At 49.7% G+C, this 17,419-nt stretch overlaps 6 protein-coding genes across 6 annotated transcripts; 3 read left to right on the plus strand and 3 right to left on the minus strand.

Moving 5' to 3' along the window:
- The first annotated feature begins 306 nt into the window (after positions 1-306).
- On the plus strand, positions 307-4,448 carry GGS25DRAFT_2134 (N-acetyltransferase B complex non catalytic subunit-domain-containing protein). The gene is made up of 9 exons (XM_049256899.1): positions 307-541; positions 858-1,136; positions 1,189-1,269; positions 1,324-1,413; positions 1,471-1,979; positions 2,028-2,328; positions 2,390-3,203; positions 3,257-3,402; positions 3,456-4,448. Exons 1-9 carry the CDS (start codon positions 386-388, stop codon positions 4,350-4,352), a joined length of 3,273 nt encoding a protein of 1,090 aa, XP_049120841.1. The 5' UTR covers positions 307-385; the 3' UTR covers positions 4,353-4,448.
- A 486-nt stretch (positions 4,449-4,934) lies between these two features.
- GGS25DRAFT_2129 (increased loss of mitochondrial DNA protein 1) lies at positions 4,935-6,216 on the minus strand. Its single transcript, XM_049256890.1, has 2 exons — positions 5,924-6,216; positions 4,935-5,854 (listed from the first exon to the last, which is right to left on the minus strand). Exons 1-2 carry the CDS (start codon positions 6,059-6,061, stop codon positions 5,411-5,413), a joined length of 582 nt encoding a protein of 193 aa, XP_049120842.1. The 5' UTR covers positions 6,062-6,216; the 3' UTR covers positions 4,935-5,410.
- Positions 6,217-6,708: 492 nt separating this feature from the next.
- On the plus strand, positions 6,709-8,922 carry GGS25DRAFT_2209 (terpenoid cyclases/Protein prenyltransferase). The gene has a single exon (XM_049256959.1). The coding sequence runs from the start codon at positions 6,810-6,812 to the stop codon at positions 8,343-8,345; it is 1,536 nt and encodes a 511-aa protein (XP_049120843.1). The 5' UTR covers positions 6,709-6,809; the 3' UTR covers positions 8,346-8,922.
- Positions 8,666-13,856, minus strand: GGS25DRAFT_467468 (trafficking protein particle complex subunit 10). Its single transcript, XM_049259002.1, has 3 exons — positions 13,609-13,856; positions 10,714-13,550; positions 8,666-10,662 (listed from the first exon to the last, which is right to left on the minus strand). The coding sequence occupies exons 1-3, from the start codon at positions 13,640-13,642 to the stop codon at positions 8,887-8,889; spliced, it is 4,647 nt and encodes a 1,548-aa protein (XP_049120844.1). The 5' UTR covers positions 13,643-13,856; the 3' UTR covers positions 8,666-8,886.
- A 202-nt stretch (positions 13,857-14,058) lies between these two features.
- Positions 14,059-15,713, plus strand: GGS25DRAFT_2218 (methylthioribose-1-phosphate isomerase). The gene is made up of 3 exons (XM_049256973.1): positions 14,059-14,364; positions 14,433-14,501; positions 14,580-15,713. The coding sequence occupies exons 1-3, from the start codon at positions 14,223-14,225 to the stop codon at positions 15,557-15,559; spliced, it is 1,191 nt and encodes a 396-aa protein (XP_049120845.1). The 5' UTR covers positions 14,059-14,222; the 3' UTR covers positions 15,560-15,713.
- On the minus strand, positions 15,349-17,248 carry GGS25DRAFT_2221 (Zn-dependent exopeptidase). The gene is made up of 2 exons (XM_049256977.1): positions 16,031-17,248; positions 15,349-15,963 (listed from the first exon to the last, which is right to left on the minus strand). The coding sequence occupies exons 1-2, from the start codon at positions 17,094-17,096 to the stop codon at positions 15,776-15,778; spliced, it is 1,254 nt and encodes a 417-aa protein (XP_049120846.1). The 5' UTR covers positions 17,097-17,248; the 3' UTR covers positions 15,349-15,775.
- Positions 17,249-17,419: the final 171 nt, after the last annotated feature.

A 17,419-nucleotide genomic window follows, 5' to 3' on the forward strand; every position in this document is an offset into this window, starting at 1 on the left:
AGTTAACATTGAACCTACCAAATTTCAATGTTCAATGTTCAATGTTCGCCTTTAAATCTTGTAAGAGAACCAGACCCGGACATCAATGGATATCATATATTCCGTCGTTCACTATTCATTACCCACTATGGTACAATAAATACTTGGAGATTATTTTATTGTCAGTAGTTATTCCGTATCCATTCTCGAAAAATCAAGAAATACTTTTCCTTTTATTCGATTTTTAATGTACGAATTTGCATTGTATTCCCTCTTGCAATGATACCCCACTGTCGTTCTCTTCTATGTTCACACTTTTAGACACTTTACCATCATCCCCATCACTTCTGAAATAGTCAAATTATACCTGCCTATTTCCACATCCCGGCGCCAGTGATCAATCATTATGAAGCCGCCGTTGATACCTCCGGCTCCAAGGCCTGTTAGCCTCAAGCCATCAACTCCTGCTGTCTTGCAGACCTCGTTTGGTGATGAACAATGGGTGAATGCGGCCAATCTAGCAAGGCAACGATACAGAGTCACTAAAGATCCTTACTACTTGGTAAGTAGAGATTCCACTGCCTCATATTTACAGATTTTTCTGGTATATTATCAAGAGCTTGAGAATTATGTTTTCGGATAGCTTATATCATGATTACCCCTCCCCCTGATTCTGCTCAGGGGTTCTTCATGATGGGACAACGACAGGATTCCTAGTCTACGGGCTGCCTACACAGACTGATGTGCTGATGACTTTGGGCAAATTGCATTCACACTTTGCCTTTGCATAAAACCATCTAGCGATATCCTCCTAAATTCCAAGCCTTTCTTTTTCTTTTCCCCCCTTTGCACGAAGCTAACCAAATGTATTCCTCTAGGCTGTTGAAGTTGCTGCTAAATCACAGAGTGACAATGTTGCAGACCGTAACGCTGGAAAGGTGGCAGTTGAGGCCATGGTCAAGGACAAGACTATTATTACGGATGTCGATACTCTTGATCTCTACGAGCTCGCTTGCCATCGAGTAGACATCAAGTACTCGGAAACGATCGGTGCGTTGCGCGCAAGGCTAGTGAAAGCCATTCCAAAGGATCAGGCATCTTGCAGCCGCTGCCTCGACGCTTGTGTTTGGAATTCGGATTGGAAAAATGCTCAGCAGGTAAACTCTACCTTGGCCTTGAAGCCCCAAGCTCGCTGACATTTATATCCAGATTGCAGCATCATTGCACAAGAATTTTGGGAGCGAGCATAAATTTCTGTTTCGATACATACTGGCCACCCATCAATACGCTGTAAGGAACTAGCACTCATGAGCTGTTAATACTCCGAATCCTAACTCGAATTAGCTATCAGATGATTGTCCCGAGAACAGCAGGAAGATTTTTGGATCTCTTGCGAGAGCTCAGGCTGATAAGGCCTTTGACTTCCGTGTCATGGTGAGTGTTCGAGATCCATTGTTCTACTACGGATAGAAAGCTGATTGTAGCATTCAGACTGCTGGTTCGGGTTATTATGTTTCTAGGGGTGCCAATGATGAATCCGAAGGGTGGATGTGGCTCATTATTCGTCTAACTCACTGCGAGCCAAAAGACAACGCGGAGTTGTTCAAGAAGCCTGAGTATGGTCCTCTTGCGTTTCTCGAAGCTGGCCATTTTGAGCCTTATTGGAGCCTCATGAACTACCTACAAGATCTGCCTGCCTGGGATTACGTCTTCCAGGTTGCGAAGCAGATTCTAGAAGAAGCGACCCGGATTTGTCAGAACGAGGCTTCCGCCATTGAAGCGGACGAGAATGTGATCAGTTTGCGTGCACTGGCAAAGGATGAAGCACAACAAAACTCATCTACGGCGGAGTCGTCAGTTAAAAAGGACCTAGTTCGAGCTATAGAAAAGGCTAGGCCTGGACGCAGCTTAAAGGATCATGCCTATGTCAACGCATGCTGCGAATATGAGTTACTAATGATCCTTTTTCGCGCAGCCAGCCTTCAGCCAGACCGCAAGCGGTAAGTTTCCCAACACACTTGAATACCTTAGACGCTTACTTTTACTAGGGCTTTCAAAAAGGTTCGCCAGTTATGTGACAAGATGGCTAAGGCTTTGGTGAGAGCCGAGTGCATGAAACCCATATTCCAAAAAGCATATGATCTTCTTGCGATGTGTATTCTTTTTGAGAGAGATACACAGGCAGCGCTAGGCCGTGGCTCCTCTACACGGATCATCAACCTTACCAGTTACGTTATCAAGCACTACCAGGACCCTCAGTGTTTGACCGAAGCTATGTCCTTCTTCGGGACTTTAAGCAAGGCAGAGCTTGCTCTACTCCTAAATTCTCTTCGTACCCGCGGCATTAAGGTAATTTATTACTTGTTCAGGATTTTGCCGATAGTGGACTTAGCTGACTCTTACTTATCAGTGTGCCGACCATTTCCAAGGCATTATGTTAATGTCCATCAGCTTGAGCATGCGGTACTCAATTGCAACGGAGGGTGGCTTGACATGCGAGCTCTGTGATAATGCATTAGAAGGATCTGACTGTGTCTATTGTCTTCGGTCAATCGCGATTAGTGCCCTTGAGGCTTATAAGTCTGGCATGGACGACGACAATCTCACTCAAAATATACTGCCTAAACAAAGCGTGAATCCACTTTCAGATATCGCAGTGGTTGGTGCTACATGTCTCTTGAAGCTTGCAAGACTTGGACGTGGGCCTTCGCCGCAAGGAAATAGTTCTCTGTTCAACGCAGACATCCAATTGTTCCTGCAAGCTGTCCTATGGCTGGACTTCCACGCGAGCACCCCCTTGCCTAAAACCACGACACATTCTCTATTACTGGCCAAGCTATACCTTCTGATGGGATGTGTGGCCCGTGCTAAGGCCCTTTGGGGTGGACTGGACATAAAAAATGCATTGCTCGATTCCTTAGGGTTGCTCTATATTGATCGGTTGTCTTCCATCGCCCCCGGAGTTTTCCTATCGGGTCGCAGCTATGACAATCCCGTCGAACCTTTCATGGTGCATTTCACAAGAGGGCTGAGGAGCACTATTCCTAAGAGGATTATGAATTCTCTAGAAATGGGAACTTATCCGAGTATTGGGTCGATGATACAGTTTGCTGAGAAGCAGACAGCAAGTTGTACATTGGTGATGGCCGTAATAGAGGAACGGCGAGGCTTGCGGATGAAAGCAGGCAAGATCGAGACCTGTATTGATGACAACTGCCTTGTTCGTAAGTCGAGCTATGCCCCCATACTAAGGAATCAAACGAAGCTAACTTGAAAGGAAACCTCTCGATCGAGCATGACCTCGTAGACATTACTGACTACAATGCCTATGCTATACCACGTCGCAAGAACACCGAGGAGTACGTGGGTGGAGAGAAGTCGAAGCCTATACACGCTATTGTAAACTATGGACCTCTCCCAACGGTAAGTGACATTTCTCGTTCCAGTGGTCAAGTCAATTCTAACTGGGTTATCAGGGCACTCGCGCCCACCTTGGACTTCTAGCTGAACGCTTCCTCGATTTTGTTTGTTATGTGCAGCCGAAAGAGTATAAGCCATCAAAGGCCGGACAGATCATACAACTCGACTGGAAATATGCAGTCGCCGCTTCTTGTCACCTAGAAAATAGCATGAGGACCATTCTAGGCGTTGCCGACTCGAAGCTTTCGGTAGAAGAGAAAGCCAAACTATGTCGCCAACAAGAGGACCTCAAAGCAACACTCACTTCAGCGGAGAACTGGTATCATAGCATCGTATACAGACTCGCAAGCGCAGTGCAGAACATCATGGAACATGCAATTGTTTCAGCACCTACCAATCAAATTCGCGACCTTATCCGCCATATCGTTACGGGGATTGTGCAGACACTCGAGGGCCAGACCCATGACTTCCTAGCCGTACCTAATAACATACAATCCAAAAGATCCGGGTTCCACGGCTTCGCGGCTTTACATGCTATGGGCATGCTACGCGAATCGATCATCGCCGTCAAGTACACGGCAAACTATCTCACAGCCGCTGCCGAGAAGGCGAAGAACATGGACAAGGGCCGTACTGCGGCTGACCTTGCATGGCTGGCGCCTGAGATCAAGAAGATGACAGCAGCAGCAACCGAATCAGAGAATACGATCAAGGCGCGCATCAAGCTCCTTAAAAGCTATCTCGACAACGTCAACGGTTGGAGGGATCGCTTATGCGAATGGGCCTTGGACGACTCCCCCAATCCATACGACCAGAACAAGGACTTCAAAGTTGAGATGACTGAGAAGCTTAAGGCCATTGTGCCCAAAGCGAAAGCCGAGTTGTGGGGAGATTCAGTTAGCGCATCCTGGCAAGATGTCATGAGGGGATGGGCCAACGTCAAGTTCGACTGAGTCTTCATCACCTACTGAGCACCTGGCATCCTATTTCATTCCCCAACACTGGAGGTTGCAATAATTACCTCTCCGAATACGCATTTCGATTCTTGCATCTTATTATTAGGTACCTACTTACCTAATCTTCGTCGACAATGTCCTAATTTACTATCCAGAACAGGGAGCTTGATATTTCAAGATGAATCATCATCATGAAAGCTTTCTCCGACGTGTTTCTCGTTTAGGCGATGGGTGGTATTTTCCTTTTAAAAAACGGGGAGAGAAGGGGATCGGGAAGAAAAAGGGGTAATATGGATGGATGCATGGACGATGGGGGAAATACGGATGATGTGACATGAATGAAAAAGAGATGCATGCAAGACGATGAAAAGAAAAATGCAAGATGCGACGAAAAAGAGAACCCAATGCGAAAGGCATGCATAGGTACTATCAGGCATGGAACGTTGTTGCTGGCCGGTGTGGCTCGAGACACCTGGACTCTTCCAAGTTGTAAATACGGGACGCCCAAGCTTAGTACATAAGGTACCACATGCAGATATCAGAGAACTAATGAAAAAGAACTGATCATACACACACTTTAACGCGAGTCTTTATTAATTACATTCCGTGAATAGGTACCTAGGTAGGTAGGTAGGCATGCGTAACTAACGTCCAAGAGAAGAAAAGGGGGTATCTTCCATGTCCTAATCTAAGTACTGGCCTAGGTTAGGCTCTTCGCCGTTCCGCGTCCATCTATGTGTTTAGCAATCTCCCGCGCCGATTAGTGAACCCTATGCCTAATGCCTAATGCCCAATGCCCAATGCCGCGAAAATAGATACACCTATTGTCCCTGCCCGTTATGCATCTGACCCAAGCAGGCTATGCATGATAAGCTTCACGAAGATCCTGCTGAAAGAGTGTCGCGAAAATCGAATCGTAGTCCTCCACTGGGGTAGTAGAATGGTAATGCGAATATACTTTGATTCATGCCAACATAATCGTTGTTCAAGCTGTCTTCTTTCGGTCCAGCTACTCTAGCTAATTTGTTGCCCAGGTAGGTAAGCGATTGCTCCCATCAGCCCCGGAAGCCACCATTACTGCTACTGCTCCCCCTCCTCCTCTTCTTCGAGTTAAAGCGGCCGACCTCCTCCTTGAGCGTGACCCAAGCCCAGAACCAGCACAAGAACTCGAGGAACGCAAACGTGAAAAATACACGGTTGCGCAGGCCGTCGGCGCCGGTCAAAGTGGCGAAGGGGGTGGCGGCGCTAGAGGGGGGCGCGAGGGGGTGCGACATGCGGCCGGGGCCGGAGCGGCCGTGGGAGGGAGCGGAGAAGAAGGAGAAGAGCGAGAGGGAGGCGAAGAGGGTTATGCGCAGGGGCGCCTGCGAGCCCCAGTAGTGGATCAGCCAGATCTCTTCGGGCATGGAGAGGGTGAGGAGGTCGGAGAGCCCGGTGAGGAGGAGGACGATGGCGAGGAAGGAGGAGGGGACGCTGGGGGTTGCGAAGGCTGTCGTGTGCGACTGGGGTTTTGAAGGTTAGTAAGTTTGTTCGTTCCGAGGATATGCGAAATGCAGAAGGGGAGAACTCACCATGCCCATGGCCTCTCCTAGTACCCAGACTAGGGCTTGGTCGGCGATGGCATTGGGGTTGGTGTAGAAGAAGTAGGCGAGGGTGATGTGGAAGAGGGAGAGGGAGGTGATGATGGTTTTGACGGATATGAGGGCCATGTTGGTACAAATTCGTGGCGGAATGATATTATTCTTCGATGCGGGTCAATGGTAATCTCTTGCCGTATACCTATACACCTATATGTGTAGGTATAGGCGTAACTAATGTATAGGTGGATGGTTGAATAGTGGTGATGGGGCCGAGAAATAGGTCACGATGCCCGTGATAGACATTGAACGAGGACAGTTGATTTATGTTCTTTTGTTCACTTGTACTGTTTGTGGCCTTTGTGGCCTTTGTGGCTTTTGTCTTCTCGTCGCACTTGTCGGACTTGTCGTAGTTAATATGAAGAAAAGAACGAGTGTTTGCTTCAATATGGTGGAGTGGTTGAAAATGGAGTTGAAAGAAGCAACTTTGAAGTGTACCGGCCTGCGACACGTATGTTGGATGTACATGTGTAAGATACTAAGATGTAACTAGATTGTAGATGTACCTAGATGTAGATGTATTCGTGTCGGGCCTGGACCATTGAAGGACCAGGATGTTGTGGCTTGTTTCATCTTGTGCCTCAGTACTCAATACTTCAAGATCGTACTATGCCGAATGTGTACTTAGTGTCAGCGGCAGTAGCCACATGGAGGGGCATGGCGGGGCATTCAACTTGAACATTGAACTTGATTGAAGTTGCCATGAGTTAAAGTTAGTTATTAGTTACTTTCTTTTTATTTGAATATTATTTGGATATTATTTGGATACAAAAACAAAAACAAAAACAAAAAGCATAGAAACACCCAAACTGACATCACCATGACCCCATCTTCAGAAAACCCTCCCCTCGACACAGCTCGGCATACTAGATACTGGCAACGATGTTTCCGCTCCGTTCTCCCCCACCATTATACGAGCAACGATAGCAGTCGACTTACACTTGGCTTTTTCATAGTAGCCGCCCTCGACCTCTTATCTTCTTCTTCTTCCTACTCCGAGCCCCCAAGTGATCCCGTTAGGGCCTCTCTCATAACCCGACAAGATCGTACTCGCATCCGCGCTTGGATTCTCTCCCTACAACATCCCCAAGGTGGCTTTTGCGGCTCACCCCACCATGTTCTGCCAAAAGTATACACCACCAAGTGGGATGCTGCGAATAAGACCGAATCCGCGCGTGACCCGGCTAATGCCAACATCGCCGCCACTTACTTTGCCCTCCTTATGCTAGGTGTCTTGGCTGAAGACGACGGCACCAAAGCATTCGACGGTGTCCACCGAATAAAGACACTCCGCTGGCTCAAGAAGCTGCAGAGAGAGGACGGTAGTTTTGGGGAGATCATCGACGAGGATGGCTTCGTAGGAGGAGGCAGAGATATGCGGTATTGCTACCTGGCTGCTACCATCAGATGGGCTCTTGGCGGCGCCGAAGCCGGCGAGGATTTCAACATCGATGCGCTCGTGGCGCACATCCGACGAGGCCAAACCTTTGACGGGGGTGTATCCGAGACTTCGATGCATGAGAGCCACGCCGGGTATGCATATTGCGCCGTAGCAGCTCTCTCCTTGCTCGATCTCGCCAACCCCAACTCCGCCACGGAACCTGACCGGTACCTTCACGCCGGTATTCCTTCCATTCCCGCTCTAGTACATTTTCTCGCCTGTCGCCAATTCAATTACTCCGACCCTGACTCCGACGACTCCGACGAAAACGAAGATGCCGAAGACAATACACCCCCCGATCTATCCACACTGACTATATCCGACGCAGAGCCAACAGTGGGATTCAACGGCCGCCTGAACAAGGTCGCCGACACCTGCTACACGTGGTGGGTCAGCGGCACCTTGGCGATGCTCGGCGCGGGCGAGATTATCGATCGCGGCCCCGCCCGGAAATTCATCCTGGAGAAGACCCAGCACATGATCGGCGGCTTTGGCAAGCACCCCGGCGCCCCCCCGGACGTGTACCACGCGTACCTCGGCCTTGCCGCCCTGGCCAGCATCGCGGGTGCCGAGAATGATGGCAGCGGCAAGGAAGAAGGGCTGGGCAAGTTTGACGCCCAGCTGTGCATCGGTGTCGAGGCCGCCGCGCGGGTTGCCAAGGCTCGGGAGGCGCTACTGCGTGCCCCCGCCGAAGAAGATAATGGTAGCGACGACGACGACGACGACGACGATGATGATAACGACTGGGGCTTCGAGACCGAGAAGATAAAAGAAGAGCTCGATTGGGATAACATGCAGGAGACGATCGCGCGGCTCGAGGCCAAGTGGAGGGCCCAGGGGAAAATCCCCGTGCACGAGATGGATCGGTGGAATCCGTATAACCCGCCTGATTTGGATGGCTTGCTTGCTGAGTAGACGGATAAGGTATCTAACCGTTTGTCGGCCATGAGATTATGTACCCTGGGTAGGTAGTACAGTGATGTGCTGTAGGTATGAGGAAAAATGGGAAAAGGAAAATACAAGGAGAAGGAGATGGATAGAAAATGGTTAGGTACTACAATGAACAAAAAAATGATACCCCCCAGATCTATTGTCGTGAAGAAACTGGCAGAACTTCCTCCTCTGCGCTATCTACAACACTAGGTACCGTCTCAAATGTCTACTTCACGGGCCTCAAAATCTACGATTACATACCGGTAGCTAGGTTAGATCTACAGGGGCAGATAGTTACTAGGTACCAGTAGTAATATGGCTTCATTCTCACGTCTACCTAGTACTACCTACCACTAACCTATGTACCTAACCCATCACATCATCCAATCAGTCCATTTCCATTTTAGCATCCATTCCCCCACCACCACCTAAGAGGTAGCTTAGCTAGTTTACTAGGTTAGAATAGTAATCTACCTAGCAACAAGCTTCAAGCTTCTTTGTAATCACCCAGTACCTAGGGCACCTAGGCAACAACCCTCCCAATATCCACCTCAATATCCGCCCTCCTCTCCACATCCAACACCAGCGGCCCCCCCGCCGGCCCACTCGCGTCCAAGCTCAGCGTAACGCGCGTCCTATCCGCCACCACCCGTACCGTCTCGCCGAGGTTCCTCGAATCCGTCTCGAAGTGCGACTGCCCCGGTACGAGCGGCGTGGTGGCGACGGCGACCGGGTCATCGAGGGGTCGGATCTCCTGGATGTCGACGGTGGGGTAGGGGAGCCAGCCCTCGCGGAGGGGGATCAGGAGGATGGGGATGGCGGCCTCGGTGTCGGGGGTGCTGCTGATGCTGGAGGGTGCGTCGTCGGAGGGGGCGGGGATGACGAAGTGGCCCTTTCGCCGCCCGCCGAGGAGCCAGGTGTCTTGGGGTGCGGCGAGCTCGTAGCTGAACTCGAGGTCGGCTTGTTCGGAGGTTGGCGTCGTGGTATCCCATATGCGGGTCCACTTTAGGTACAGAACAGCAGGGAGTAGCTGGTTGGTGTACACTGTGGGCGTGACCGAGTTGGACAGCGAGGAAGGGAAGGCGAGAGATGGCTTGGGGGGGTTCTGTAGGCGGATATCCGCTGTGTGGACGATGGTCAAGGATGGTATGTCCACTGGAATGAGGATCGAAATGGGCTCGGCGGGGACAGAGGCCGTTTCGAACACCAATCTGGGATTCTCAGTCTGCCAAGTGCGGAGAAAAGATACCAAAGCCTGTGAGTAATCAACTCCGTCCGGCGTCTTACCTAGCCCCGTGAAGTATTTCGCCCAATTGACCGACGACAAGAATACGGTAGGTACTGATCGGAGCAGAGCCGCGCGTTCTAGCTCGTATCCCGTAAGGCTGCGTCGTACGTGAGGCGCTATAGTTGAGCAAAGAAGTCGGGAAAAGGGGCGTAGCGGATTGTCTTCCAAAGACTCGGTTAACGAGTCCTCGAATAGGGATACGACTTCATCTTGTAAGACACTGTAACATATTCTAAGATACAGCGTCTTCTTGGTTTTGGAGTTGATCTTGACGCCTGGTTTACGCTTAATTTTGTAAAGAAGGCTAGCTGGTTGCTTCGGAAATACGACGACAGGGGCACTAGGCGATGTACCAAACTCCGACTCGAACACATCTGACGCAATCAGTTCGCTCTTAAACAACCGTAGCGGGATGTGACTCGCAGTGGAGACGGTGAAGCGAGAGTAAAGTGCTTTGTGTTTGAAAACGTCTTGGACGTTGACGCCAAGAGCGAGAGCAGTATCAATAATAGGGGTCTTCGAGAAGAAGAATGTGCCATTATCCGTGGTGTAAGATACTTCAACGCGTATGGATATGTTGAGACTTTCCTGTTCTACAGTATATGGAAAGCGGATTCGAACAGTTTGGTTCTTAGGTATTGAGTCAAAACAAAAGAGGCCAGCCTCTGGAGGTTTAGAGAAATCCACGGAAGAATTGATACACTTTGCCTCGCTAGTGAGAAGTCTTAGACCTCCTGTAGCCGACTTGACTCGAATCTCTGCGCTATTCAAGCTGTTCCAGCCAGAGTCTAAGTCGAGATCTACCGTGGTGTTTCGATCTAACTGGATATGTTTGGACGCATGTATTCGTGCGTCTAGCGTGTCGGCTCTATGGTAGATGACAACATATGGAGATCGAAAGGTATCAAACCCTTTGCTGACGGGTTGGCCTACTTCGCGTTCATGATGGAGACGCAGGTTACCAGCTGCGATATCTACTTTGTCGATCTCATAGGATCCAGGAATCACAGACTGCTACAATTAGTATACCATCTCACTTGATGCTTCATGATTCCAACTTACATTGCTGCTTAGCTTGAGCTTGTTTTTGCCCGGCTTGAATGTTGTTGGCTCCGGGAGCTCAAACCAGATTTCTTTCGCGGACCGACTGTTTGGACTGACAATCCGTACTCTCGCAGTGTCAATTTGGATATTGTCTGCTAATAAACTGCTCACTTTCAGATTAAGAGAGACGGAATCTCGGTCTTGGTGATACTCTGGGGGGCCGTCGACCTCTATCACGGAAAAGAAGCTGGTAAGGGGTATCCGTAGTTCGTTCGGTAATGTCTTTGTTGCTGACAACAGGCTGTCCAAGGATCCCTTGATAGCTTCGCTGTCCGGATAATCAGTATCATCCGTCTTCCCAAAACGAAACGCCAGCTTCTGTTCCTGGCGGTCTCTCTCTGCTGCAGCCGCCTTCGTCAAGAGTTTCAGCATAACTTTGACATACTCTTCTTTGCGTTCAAGCTTCTCAAGACACCTCGAGTACATTATCAACATAGATAATTCGAGGAGGCTCCATCCACTTTCACCAAAGAAAGGGGTTGTTTCCCAAAAGGAGGCGGCAGCCGATGCATAGTCGCCAAGGTGGTACTTGAGAACTGCAATGTCTGCCAAGCTAGTTTTTACTGAGTGAATATGGTCTGCAACAGTATAATGCCGTAATGCCTTGTCAGTAAGGATTTCATATAAACGGTAAAAGTCCTCGCTATTGCCGAGCGCCGTATTAAGCAGCTTACTGCCAATGCCATAGATTGAAACCACAGCTTCACGATCAGCCGAGGACTCATCCTCCGGTGTTTTCTTTGTATCATCTCCGAGGTCAATTTCAACCATGTCGATCATGCTGGACTCCCCCATGACCGGGACATTATCCCACCCATCGGTCCACCCACGTTTCTTTCCACATTCAGCGAGAATGTTCCTTGATAAGATGTAGAGCTCTGCTCTCTTAGCAGCGAGCTCTTCCAACCCAGCTTTCAGGAACGTAGATCCTTGATCGTCCGTCAAACTCGGCTTGCGACCAGGGAATATGTTTGGGCTTAGAGGCGGGCGACCAACGTTGGCGCCAATACCAGTCCGTATCGCCAAGGACGAATTTCTAGCTGGATGCATCATCGTCTTTGGTTCAGGGATCGTTGCTTTCTGTTCTTGGCTGTCAGGCGTAGGTAGAGTAGATGGGGGTATTGGCAGGGCCTTAGTAGAAGTCTGAGCTAGGATCTGCTGTGCGACGGAGAAGGCGAAGGAAGCCACCAGGTTATCGACGATCTCTGATATAAGAGGATCAGATTGCTTTGGAATCGCATCGTCATCTCCATTTGCTTTCGCCATCTCTGAAAGTGCGGCAAAAACATCATGTCTCATAACTTGGGAGACTGTGGGAATAAAGTCAAGTGTGCGGCGGCATATCTCCGCAAGCATGGTTAGATCCTCGTGTTCATTTTCCTTCTGCTTGGGTGGCTGTGCCCGAGGCGCAACGCCGTGTAAAACCGATTCCTGTTGCTCTTTTAATTTCGCGAGTAATTCTTCCCTCGTCGACCATGCGTTCCCAAGCCGAAGTAAGAGAGCTATTTGCCTCGAAAAGATGTAACACCTAAAATCGAAAACGGAAACATTATTGGCGACGATCATGTCGCGATACGACTTTTTAGTAGAGCTGATGGGTATATCGTGGTATAAATCCTTATGTTGGGCCCCCTCGGCTGGGGAGAACTGCAGGTCGACTAATTCATCCTCGCCATCGTCCCCAGCGCCAGCAATCGCGGCCTTAGCCTTGAGAGCGATTTGTTTTATATCGTCGGTGTAGCTTAATAGCGCATTTGCGGCAGACTCTTCCCCTGTCGAGGCTTGGTCTTTAACGACCACATCCAGACCTACACTTAATTCATCATACCCAACTAACGCATCTTCTACTAACCCTACGCTTTCGAAGCCTCGAGCAAGTCCCTCCTTTAGGATAAAGAAGGTGCAGAAATTCCACCCAGGTAGACTTCTCTGGGCGTCCTTCTCTCTAATATCTTCCTCGTATAGAGTGACGCGTAGATCAAAACTAGATAGAATGAGACTGCGAAATTTAGATATAAGATCGGTCCAGGAATTTTCAGTTTCTTGTTCCGTTTCGGTATAACCACTAGGTACTGCAGGTACCACGCGTGGTAGAATATCGTACGGAACATCGTTGACACCGATTCGAATTTGAGCGATTCGATCTGAAGACGCTTTACTAGAAACATTGAAATCAGACCTCATCTTCTCGAGGAGCGTGCTCGACCCAGGTCTCCATCTGGAAGCAGCTGTGGCCTTTTCGGTTACGGTGCCCGAGTCTCGTGGTTGAGTGGCAGCAACTGTGTTCGGTATGACTACATGAATGATAAGCCATTCGAAGGCATCGTGGTTCTCGGTCGTATTCCTCTTAGAGCCGGTCGTTGGTGTATGGTTTTTTACCCAATCACGGATCTCCTGCCTTACATGTCCCTTATAAGAGTCATTATCATCACATCGTACTAGTAGCACCTTGAGGTAAGGCGTCCTCCTTAGTCCAGGGATCTGGTGTCGTCGCACGGGTGCACTGTTGCGACTCGAAGCCAGGTCGACTGCGTCAGAGGACGATGCTGCTCCGATCTGTGTTTGAAAGCCATCTTCACGGGAAGAAGCACTATCAGGCTGCTGAGTTGGAGGTTGTGGGGATAATGAGGAGGTAACAGAAGTCTTGTCGCCGGGGGAGACGAGCTCGATGTGAAGCGTATCGATAGATCGTAAGGGGCCAGCATGAGATTGCCAATGGAGGTTGCGCAAAGGTAGTCGGGGCACTAATCCAGGCGCGAGAAGTTTGAAGACATCGTGGGGGTCGAAATATTCGACTGCGCCAGGTTAGCAAGGCCGGCGCATAGCTTGAAAGGGGAGATTCATGAAAGGCACCTGTAACTTTGGAGGTGGAGAATGGCTGTTCCATGGCGAAACAGCTTTAGCGGCCCATTACTTCATGATCGGGGTATATATGATATTTTAGTCGCATTCGTAATCTGATGTCAGCAATCGTATAGAGTATTACGTAGAATAAGAACGTAGAATAAGAAGACAGGAGTTGGTTTGGATGTAAAGTGAAACTTGAAGCTACCAAGTACAACTACCTAGGTACAACTTATTAGGTTAGGTGAACATTAAAGTGACAGCTGACAGGGTGATCGAAGCTATCCATACAAAGTTTCACACTAAGATAGAACAGGGTTCCAGGGTTAAGCTAGCTATTCAAAGGCGGTGAGTAGCACGCTGTTGATTGATTGGCTATCCAGTAATTTCCGGCCAATTCCCAGATCGCATCATGCATTGGCGGGGTCCGGGTCCGGCAGAATATCAAAAAGATTTCGCCTTAATACATAATATTGATATGCGACGCTCATCGCGGGGAATTTTGGTGCATTCTTTGTATGTAGTTGTCGCATAAGACTTATACGCCTTCTTATAGTCCAACATAAAGGGCAAGCTGATAAAATACAATAAAATTCAAGTCATACCATAAAAATAAGGAGACAATGTCAGGCCTCCAAGCCATCCGATACACACGAGGCAAGCTCGAAGTCCTCGACCAGCTAAAACTACCTCACGAGCACCACTACGATGAAATCTTGACAAGCGAAGAGGCATTTGAATGCATAAAATCTATGCGAGTCAGGGGTACGAATCCCGTCTGGCTTCTAATACCCAATAACCATAGGATGAGTTCTCACCATCATAGTATCTAGGCGCCCCAGCTATTGCCATTGTTGCCGCATTAGCCCACGGAGTGGAATTGCACGGTGGGAGTTGTGGCGGTAAGTATCCCCGTTTAGTTAACTTGCTTCATCGTACCTAGTCAATGATGACTGTGAACTAGCTAACACCAAATGTAGATGCGACAACCACAGACGAGACGATATCCCACATCGAGTCACGTCTAGATTACCTCTTCCAGTCTCGGCCGACGGCTGTAGATCTTACCAATGCCATTGAACATCTCAAGAACACGGTCCGGTCCGTTGATGTATCCGGAAAGGAAGACCACCCAGACGGACGGGAGGCAATCATTGATGCATACCTCGCTGCCGCAGAGGAGATCTTCCGCAAAGATACGGAGACCAATTTACTAATCGGCGAGCACGGCAGCAAATGGCTACTCGAGAACGCGCCGACGAAATCCGCGACCGGTGAGGTATCGGTTTTGACGCATTGCAATACGGGATCGCTTGCCACATCGGGGCATGGGACAGCGCTTGGAATTATCCGGAGCTTACATACGGGTGGCCATCTTCATCACGCCTTCTGCACCGAGACGCGGCCGTATAATCAAGGGAGTCGTCTCACTGCATTCGAGCTGGTGTACGAGGGTATTCCCTCCACACTCATAACAGATTCCATGGCAGGCGCGGTGTTTGCTACCAAGAAGGACGAGAAAAACATTGCCGCAGTCATTGTTGGTGCCGACCGCGTAGTGCGTAATGGAGATACCGCCAACAAGATAGGCACTTACTCTCTAGCTGTGCTGGCCAAATACCACGGAGTGAAGTTCATCGTAGCGGCACCGACAACGAGCATTGACCTGCAAACTGAAAACGGCGCCGGAATCAAGATCGAGGAGCGGAACCCGGAGGAGCTGACGCAGATCAGCGGAGCTGTAGTTGGAAAAGATGGGAAGGTCGATGTGAGTCAGACGGCGCGCATAGCGACCGCGCATCAAGACATTGGCGTTTGGAACCCTGCGTTCGATGTTACCCCAGCCGAGTTGATCGATGCTATAGTTACGGAACGAGGTGTGGTCGTAAAGGGTGTAGATGGATCTTTTGACTTCAAAGACATCATGCCAGAACGATGGGCCAAGGTTGTCGGAAACTGACATTGGCGGATGCCTTGCAAGGGAAAGAAGAATATAGAAGAATAAATTCCTAGCCTCACAGTTAGTATCGAATGTGCACCTAGCCCTGGCGACGAATCGCAAGGTAAAGCATCTCATTTGGGTATCCTATGATATGTGCGAATTAGCCGATACGAACAAAGTCAAGTGAGTCGGCCGAGCTCTATCCTTCTTGACACTCTATAAAATGCAAATCGCTCAGCTCTCGAGGGCGTGCAAGATGAGCTTCTTGAAGTCTTCGACCGCGTTTTCCAGATCCCCAAGCTTGATCGCCTCGTCCGGCCCGTGGGCTACAAATATGGTTCCTGGACCGTACAAGTACCGCGTGTGATTACCCTCCAAGTTGTGCACGTCTGTCCCGTAATTGACCGTTGTGGTCTCGAAGCCTGAGTAAATGGTTAGCTGGAATAGTCTAGGGTATGAGACAATAGGTAATAGATGAGGCATGCTGACCTTCGACATCACAATCGCACTTCACAACACCATACCCATATCGACAATCAAACTCGAATGCCTCCTCGTCCACACTCTGCATCACCTTGCGCAACCTCTCGGCAACGACCTCACCACCTTCGGCCTCAGGCCCAATCGCCACACGTCCCGCGATTCGTGCCGTAGCTTTCTCAGGGATGACGTTTGCTGCAACACCGCCCCCAAGCAATCCCACATTAATCGTTGTATTACCAAATTCCTCACTACTACCCAAGTCCGTATCCAAGACGCGCACAAGCCCACGCATCAACACCTCGGTCGCGCTCTTGCCTAGCCACGGATATCCACTATGCCCAGCGTGTCCGGTTGCAGTGATATCGCACCCGAAGATCCCCTTGTGGCCACAGACCAGACGGCCTTCGGTCGGTTCGCCGAAGATGGCAGCCTTAAAGTCGGGCGGCGGGTCCAGTTTGCCACGCGTGTCCGAGAAGTACTTCATCCCGTCGCCCAGCGTCTCCTCGCCGACTACGTACAGCAGCATGACGGCATCTTCCGCCTTGTCGAGGCGGCCCGAGTCTAGTAGCGTTTGTAAAGCGATGATCTGCGCAGCTACGCTCGCCTTGGCATCGACACTGCCGCGACCCGCAATCACGGTGTCGGCAGTGAGAGGGTCGTCGGTTCGAGAGTAAGGGATGAAAGGCGGCACGGTGTCGATGTGACTCGACACGAGGACTTTGGGTGAAGGGCGCCGGTTTGGGCCTTTCCATGCAAGGACGTTATAGCGTGGCTTTTCGGGGTCGGGGTCGGAGGTGTTCGTCTGCGGGGGTACGAACTCGAGCTGGACAATGAAGTCGCGGGAGGTGAGATAGTCGACGAGGAAATTGCCGACTTCGTTCTCGTTGCCGCTGATCGAAGATATATCAATTAGGGACTTGTGTAGCGACACCAGGTCTTCTCTATAGGCAGGTGATGTATGCGAATTAGAGCTGAAGGTTGTGGCTTGGGTCGTCTTGAGAGGCTGCTGAAGCTTAGAGCCCAGAGCTTGCGAGCTACCGAGGAGCAGAGCAGGGAGAGTTGTGAGCCTCATGACAGAATATAGCACACTGAAATGACAGGTAGCTGAAGGTATGTATGTACGGGTTAAGTTGTTTACGGTTATGTACTATGTAGATGTTATTGGGGAAATTGTGTAACTACTAACTAGTAGTCGCTCCATATTTTAAGAAACATTGAATAAACTAGGTTAGGATGTAACTACATAGGTTAGAACTTAGAAGTCTATCTATTTATGCATGTATCCCATTATACCACATTATACCACATTACTCTCCCAGATTTCTCCTACCTACATATCGTGTAACACGGAACATGCAGCTCGTCTCAGTGCCGACAACCAACCAGCTGTTATAC

Source organism: Hypoxylon fragiforme, assembly GCF_022984875.1.
Source record: "Hypoxylon fragiforme strain CBS 206.31 chromosome Unknown GGS25scaffold_1, whole genome shotgun sequence".
Taxonomy (NCBI): Eukaryota; Fungi; Ascomycota; class Sordariomycetes; order Xylariales; family Hypoxylaceae; genus Hypoxylon; species Hypoxylon fragiforme.